At 38.5% G+C, this 8302-nt stretch overlaps 1 protein-coding gene across 10 annotated transcripts in view; it reads right to left on the reverse strand.

Annotated features, from left to right (window-relative positions):
• Nucleotides 1–8302, reverse strand: part of TBC1D7 (TBC1 domain family member 7) — a 27584-nt gene that overhangs the window by 8364 nt on the left and 10918 nt on the right. For all 10 annotated transcript variants that reach the window (XM_037735998.1, XM_037735994.1, XM_037736001.1 and 7 more), the window contains one exon: nt 6193–6330. In XM_037735998.1, the coding sequence (XP_037591926.1) occupies nt 6193–6330 (138 nt within the window). The remainder of the gene's footprint in view (nt 1–6192; nt 6331–8302) is intronic.

Raw genomic sequence — 8302 nt, forward strand, 5'->3', positions numbered from 1 at the left:
AAAAAAAAAATACACAGTACAGTAGTATAAACCCATGACAGGGAATAAGGAATACTTCTGTATACTAATGTTGTATTGGCCGGAGCGTAGAAAGTTAGCACCAAGACAAAAGTATGCCAGATTGCAGGGTCATTTATTATGCCGGCGACCACAGAGGACTCACGTCTCTCCAACCTGTGGTGTCAAAAGGAGGGTGCCACGACTTTTTATACCCGAAAAATCACCTTGGGTGTGGGGGTGAGGAGCGGGGATGGGGATGAAAAGGTTTCGGACATTCCAAGGGCTTGGGGATTCTGTGATTCACCTCCTCGGCGGAGACAAGAGCGGGGGTCTCCGGACATTCCAAGGTCCAGGGGATTCTGTGATTCACCTCCTGGGTGGAGACAAGGGCGGGGGTCTCCAGACATTCCAAGGCCAGGGGACTTTTGTCATTCTGTTTGTTACTTCAGTGGTTTACAGAAGTCAAGAAAAGCATTTGTTTACACACAGATCTTAGTTATCCTGGGCTGCTTATTTTAGTTATTACTAAATAACTAAAGCAAAGGCTAGCAATTCTGGCACAATATCACACTAATATGGCATGATCTCCAGCATACAGCAGGTAAAAAGAGCAAGACGGGAAAAATGTGTACTATATGGTACTGCTTCATCTACAAAAGATGGTGAATTCAAATATATATGTGTATATATATATTTCTATTTTTTTAAATAGAAGGACAGGTTTATATTGCCTGACATTTTTCATACTTAGCAAATGATAAATACTATAGATGTGACTTATGATAACCATAATTATGTTTTACTCCTAAACATTTATATTTTCAATATTTCGATTACCCTAAATTCTTACTTTATGAAGACAATAAACCATATATCATCAACAGAAGGCAAAATGTGACAAAAATAGGTACTTAATCACTCTGAGAAGAATATATATTAAACTTAGGAAGAAGCTGCTAATAGTACCTATGAAAAAGCTCTTTAGCATAGCTTTAAAAAAACCATGTAGCAATAAAACAAAGCTTACTTACTTGAGTGATTAACACAATTAAGTTTGAGATGGTTTAAGAGAAACCTTCCATACCACACAATTAAAGTTGGCCTCTTTCTCCTCGACAATGAGTGACCTTGTCAAAAAGTAGAATTTTGAAAAGCTTGTAAGGAGAGAGGCTATGATGCAATCCTAGGAATCAGAACACTATGGCAGAATAAACACATCACCACTCAAGGGTATCGTTATCTTCTTCTGAAGCCTATCATTGTCCATCACACACACATTTCCATAGAACTAAGCAGTAACCTAAACTTTGTGTTATAAGATAGACTAAACATGGTTTCACTAGAGAGAAAAGTTAAGCAAATCACTTGATGCCTAAATCAAACAGAAACACAAAGGAAATTTAGGTTCTTTATATATGGTGTGAACGTTTTTTATAACTTTTTTGAAAACTTCATAACTATTTAAAACTACATGCTAGGCACTATAATATATACACTAAAAGAAGCCCCATTTTTAAAGATGAGGAAACTAAGATTTAAGGGACATTAAATAATCTTGCTGATTCTAAAATTCATTTCTGAAAAGAAATAGGCAAGTTCAAGAATAGCCAAGGCAATTCTGAAAAAGAGCAACTTTCCTTCTCAGCTATCAAAATGCACTAGAAAGCTGTATTAAATAAACCATGCGATATTGGCCCAGGAATAGACAAATAGCTCAATGGAATAAAAAGGAGCCCAGAAAAAGATATAAATACACACACACACACACACACACACACACACACACGGAAATCCAGTATATGATAAAGGCAGCATTTCAAATCTGTGAAAAAAGGATGAACTAACAAATACATAGGTAAGTGGTAGTTCTACTGCTTACTAACTGTGACCTAGGTCTTACTTAACTTCCCTGTGCTTCAGTTCCCTCATCTGTAAAAACAAAGATAATATGCTTGAATGAAGTAGCTCACTAACAATACAAATTTAGCACTGCCTGACATGAAGTACTTTCTCAGTAACACACAAACCAGAGGGGCAAGAGGAAGAGGAGGAGGAGGAGTGACATATTGGTAGAAATGGTGGTGTTGCAGCAGGTAAGTGTAAAAGTGAAATCCAGTGTGTATCTGATGCCAGTCAGAAAGATAAATCCCTGACAAAGAGCTACATTTAAAATGTTAAAGCATTTTAAAAAGTTACGTGAAAACAGGCCAAGGCACAGAGGCTCACATCTGTATTCCCAGCATTTTGGGAGGCTGAGGCAGGCGGATCACCTGAGGTCAGGAGTTCAAGACCAGCCTGGCCAACATGGCGAAATCTCGTCTCTACTAAAAATACAAAAATTAGCCAGGCATGGTGCCACACCCATGCCTGGAGTCCCAGTTACTCGAGAGGCTAACACAGAAAAATCCCTTGAAGCCAGGAGGCAGAGGTTATAGTGAACTGAGATTGCACCACTGCACTCCAGCCTGGGTAACAGAGCAAAACTCCATATCAGAAAAAAAAAAGTTAGGAGAAAACAAAAATATATATATTTTTGAATCTTGGGGTTAGAAAGGGCTAATTAATCAATAAGATGAAAAAAAAAAAAAAAAAAAAAAAAGAAAAAAAAAAAAAAAAAAAGAAAGAAAAAAAAAAAAAAAAAAAAAAAAAGAGAGAAAAAAAAAAGAAAGAAACCAAAAGAAAAATGCTGACAAATCTCATTATATCAAAACCTAAAATTTTGTACAACAAAGTATTTTCAACATAAGGGATAAGGATAAAAATCTAGGGTTCAGTTGGCCCTCGTATCCATGGCAGATGCTCAAGCAGAGGGGAGATGTATTCAACCAACCATAGACCAAAAATATTTGGGAAATAAAAAATGAATAATTGTGTCTATACTGAACATACACAGATTGTTCTGGGCATTATTCCCTAATACAGTATAACAACTATTTACATAGTATTTACATTGTATTATGTACTATAAGTAATCTAGATTTAAAGTATACAGGAAGAGATGTGTGGGTTATATGCAAATACTATGCCATTTTATATAAGGGACTTGAACACCCATGAATTTTAGTATCTCAAGGAGTCCTGGAACAAAACCCCTACAGATCCAAGAGTGACTATATATCAATAACTCTTAACAAAGAAAAAAGTCAACAAAAGAGTAACAATATGCAAACACGCTCAACTTCACTAGAAACTGAGGATATGTAAATTAAAATGAGATACAATTTCACTAACAGATGGATAAAAATTTAAGGCATTGATACTATCAAGTATTGGCAATGGGGTGGAAAATGGGAAATCTCATAATGTTTGGTGGGAGCATAAACTGATATGGCCTTTGGATGAGCAGCCAGGCAGTTTAAATTGTAAATATGTCAAAAATAAAAAAATAGATTTTAAATACATCTCCCCTCTGCTTGAGCATCTGCTCATAGGTACCAAGCCTAGAGAGATACACATACACACAAGGCACCAGTATTCAGGCATGCTTACTCTCGGCATGGATCTCTTATGCTTAAATATGGCAAATTCATAACAGGAAATGCTAGGAGTAAATATTTTTTAAAAGGTGGTTCTAAATGAGTGGCCTTCAACCCTTAGGTACACTTCAGAATTGCCTGGAGCTTTTAAAAAATTAGAATTCCAGGGCCCTAACTTCAGAAATTCAGATTTCATTTGTCTAGGAAGAGGAAATGTGATGGTAATTTTAAAAAGCTCCCAGGTGGTACCAATAAGAAGTCAGGACTGAAAGCTAGTGATTTATCTATACTGACTTGGAAAGTTCTCCAAGGCAGTAAGTTAAAAACGAAAATAGAACCATAGGACCATATACGCAGTATACTATTTAATGTGTTTTTTAAAAATCATATTATATATACAGGCACATAAGTGTCTTGAATCATATACGCCAAGCTGATGACAATGTTTACTTCTTAGAAGGGAAAGTGGAGAATTTCGGGGTTTGGGGTGGTTAGTCCAGATCTAGGGAAACATGGACTCATCTGAATTGCTTAATTTCTTTAGAGAATGCATTCATTGCTTATGTTATCAAAAATAAAAGACAAATTTTTAAAGAACAGCATAAGCTAACAAAATACTACTGACTTACTCGAATATTAAGAAAAGCTAATTCAATCATGACATGGTATACCTGACACCTCCTAATTTAATTAGGCAACTGACATATTTACTTAAGCTTCATTTCCAAGTTTAAACAACAAAGTGGATCAAATTTCAAAATCCTAAAAATCGAATTTTACTTGCTTGAAATATATAGCAACTGCTCTTCTAAGTGTTCTCAGAAGCTGAAGGGTCTTGCACATTGCCTTATTAATAATTTACTGCAGTGATCCTCAATGCCCATCCCACCATCATCACTGCCCCGTATCTCATCTTGCACTCAGTACCACAGTCACCAACTTTCAGTAGAATTTTACAAAGAAACAACCCAGTGCTTTAAGAAAAAAAGACTTATTTTTATAAATAAGGGGAAAAAAAGAAAATGGTAAAGGAAGACTAGCTTGCATGATAAGCAAGTACCACTCACTCTCTGCCTTCCCAAACCACTGTATGACAGAAACAGCTCGCTGCCTGCCACACTCCCATATGCCCCTCCCTATGTCACTCACAGAGCCCCTGTTTTAGCAGGAGATCACTATGCACTAGGATTTTAAAAATATACATATATATATATACATTTCCCAGCCTCTACTGCAGACAGGGCAGCCAAGTGACACAGTCCTGGTCACTAATGTATAGTTGACCCTTGAGCAACATGGGTTTGAATTGCAAAGGTCTCCTTAAACAGATTTTCTTCCACCTCTGTCAACTCCTGAGATAGCAAGACCACCCTTCTCTCCCTCCTGCTCAGCCTATTGATGATCCACTTCCACTTAATGAATAGAAAATATATTTTATCTTCCTTATCATTTTCTTTTCTCTAGCTTACTTCATTACAGGAATATAGTGAATACACATATAATAAAATATGTGGCCGGGTATTGTGGCTCACGCCTGTGATCCCAGAAGTTTGGGAGGCCAAGGTGGGTGGATCACTTGAGGTCAGGAGTTCGAGACCAGCCTGGCCAACATTTGTAGTGAAACCCCGTCTCTACTACAAAAAAACACAAAAACTAGCCAAGTGTGGTGGCAGGCACCTGTAATTCCAGCTACTTGGGAGACTAAGGCAGGACAATCACTTGAACCCAGGAGGCAGAGGTTGCAGTGAGCCAAGATTATGCCATTGTACTGCAGCCTGGGTGACAGCATAAGACTCCATCTCAAAAAAACAAAAACGGAAACAAAATGTACAAAATATGTGTTAAGCAACCATTTATGTTATCAGTAAGGCTTCCAGTCAACAATAGATTATTAATAGGGTTTGGGGGAGTCAAAAGTTATATGCAGAGTATCAACTATGCTGGGTTTGGGTCAGTTCTCCTAACCCTACACTGCTCAAAGATCAACTGTACATGCAGAGGGAAGGCCTAATAGGCCACAGACTTGGATGGCTTGTCCCTCTTACTCCTTTGCTTTTATCCTTGCCTTCCCTTTCCTCCTGCCCAGAACACAGATGTCATGGCCACTGGTCCAAGAGGCACCTTGTGAGCACAAGTGGAAAGATCATGCCTACAAACGCTGGAGCCAAATGGCAGGCGTCTGCAGCCCTGTCCACACTGTGGTTCTGCAGCACCAGCTCGGCACTGCCTAACTTCTTGGCTTCTGGTATTTGGGCTTCCCATTATACACAGTCAAATGAAAACCTTAACTTTTACAGAGGAATTACTCCAGAGCAGCGGATTCTAGACCAGAATATGGAATACACAGGAATTACTCCAGAGCAGCGGATTCTAGACCAGAATAAGGAATACTATAGAGCGGGACTGGCCATCTATGGCCTGCAGCAGGGCAAATCCAGCCAGGAACATTCTTTTATGCATTGTCTAAGGTTGCTTTTGTACAACAACGGCAGTTAAGTGGTTACAATAGAGACCATCTGGCCCACCAAGCTGGAAATATTTACAGATTATTCAACCTTTTAAAGAAAACATTTGCTGAGTCCTACTACAAAGGGTTATTCATAATTATAACGGCACCAGGAGGTAAAATACTCCCTGAAGACTCCCACTACCATTGTTCACTCTTCAATAGTGCCCCCCGCACCCAAAACAAAAACAAAAACAAAAACCCCCTCACCAGCTGGGGTAAAGAATCCCGGTACTTGGTATTTAATTGGTTCACAAAGCATCGGATGATCCAGTAACAGTCGACACTATCTTCCACCATTTCCTCCATGGCTTTAGCTATGGCAAGAAATGCTTCATCTTCTGGCTCCTGAAAGATTAATAATAAATCTCAAGAGGAAGGCAGTGAAAGAGAGGAATACGTGTTTCTTCAATAAAAAATGAAATCTTGCTCCCTAAATTTTGAAAAGGCTGCATTAATAAATCAAAGTGGGATCAAAAAGCACAGAGTCCACCCCTGAAGAGGGGAGCAAGGGGGAGAAAAGGATGAGTAACCACAGGATCAGTGCTGCTTATGAATGACCAGGTTTCTATACAGACTCTCCAGCTTCTAATGTTAAGCCCATCACAGAGTCTGCATAAATTATAAGCAAGTCACTGGCTCCCTCCACCCAAAAATATTCTCAGCACAAGGTGAGAATGTATTTGAAAAGGGTGTAATAAATAGCACCAAGAGTAACTGGAGACACTTTTCAGCACAGTAATTCGAAAATATTGAAGAACTCCAAAAAGACTTTTTAAAGCATTTGATTTCAAAGCATTCATGCATACCTTTAGAATTTTGTTCTAGCTTAAGCAGCAAAAATTTAAAATGTTCCTAGAATCAGAATTTTAGGAATCAAAAGAATGGCATTTCTCAAACCTTGTGTCAATACTCAGAATGTGAAAGTAAACTCTCAGGTAAATTTCAACAGAGAAATCTTAGAAAAACTGGAACCTTATCTGAAAGCCTCTTGTCTTCAAACACCATACCACATACAAAAAGCTTTATATTTTCATCTAGGATTTAACAGCTGAAGAATTTTAAAATTAAAAAGAAACTAAGAAGTATCATAGTTTCCCCTAGAAAGTACTGAGTTAAATCAAAACTCTTATTTTAATGTATTATTTCATTCTAAGCCCTTCTTTCAACTTGTTAATATTCTATAAAATGTCAAGAAAAACAGAATTACAATCACTGGAAATAAATTTTCTCTTAAGCATCGTATTAATGTGTCAGAAGAGAATAGAAAACAAGCAGAAGAAAAGGGAAAGGAAAACCTCCTTTCTTGGACTCCCTTGCAGTCCTGCTCACTGTGCTTGGCACCCCCAAAGGTGGCATGTCACTGACTGCTCCTGACTACTGACAGGTCAAGGGAAGAGGACCAAGTCCTTCCTGGCCCTGTGCTGAGCACTGCCGCACACTCTTACTGACAGATTAAAAAATGAAGCAGAGTGGGCACTAAGTGGGTGCTATTGTTCAAATATCTGTCCCCTCCAAAACTTATATTGAAATTCAATCCCCAATGTGGCAGTACTGAGAAGTGGAGCCTTTATGAGGTGACTGGATCATGAGGGCTCTGCCTTCATCTTTGGGTCAATTAATAGATTAATGGGTTATCACAGGAATGGGGCTGGTGGCTCCCTAAGGAGAGGAAGAGAGTCCTGGGTAAGCATGTTGGCACATTCGGCACCCTTGCCATGTGACAACCTGTGCCATCTCAGGGCCCTGCAGAGAGTCCTCATCAGCAAGAAGGCCCTCATCAGATGTAGCCCCTGCATCCTGGACTTCCCAGCTGCTAGAATTGTAAGAAATAAATTCCTTTTCTTTATAAATTATCACATTTCAGGTACACCGTTATAAGCAACCAAAAAAAGACTAACACAATGGGGCTCATGACTGTGGAGATGTGGGGCCGCAGAGCCTAAAACACACATTCACAAGCATGCCTGCCTGAGGCCACAGTAAAGGTGTCTCAGCTTGGAACACAGACAAGCTGAGGAGCGATGAGGGGAACCTATACCCTATCATCTCCATTCCTTGAACTAACAGATTATCTAATTTAATTTGATATGTAATTTAAGATCTTGTGTAGTACTATCAACTTCACTTTGCCAGTAAGTGAAATGTAAAGAAGACTGCTTAAATTATTCCAATTATTTTTAGGGACCTTCTCTCTCTTGATAAATGTAATAAATATAAATGATCTTTGTTGGCTCTAAAGTTTGTCCGTGGATACCCCATCATTAACTAAACAAAAAAAAAAAAAGGATCTGCAATAAAAATAAATTTTGTAAAACAG

The sequence above is a fragment of the Cebus imitator genome, unplaced genomic scaffold (assembly GCF_001604975.1).
Source record: "Cebus imitator isolate Cc_AM_T3 unplaced genomic scaffold, Cebus_imitator-1.0 Scaffold21, whole genome shotgun sequence".
Classification (NCBI taxonomy): Eukaryota; Metazoa; Chordata; class Mammalia; order Primates; family Cebidae; genus Cebus; species Cebus imitator.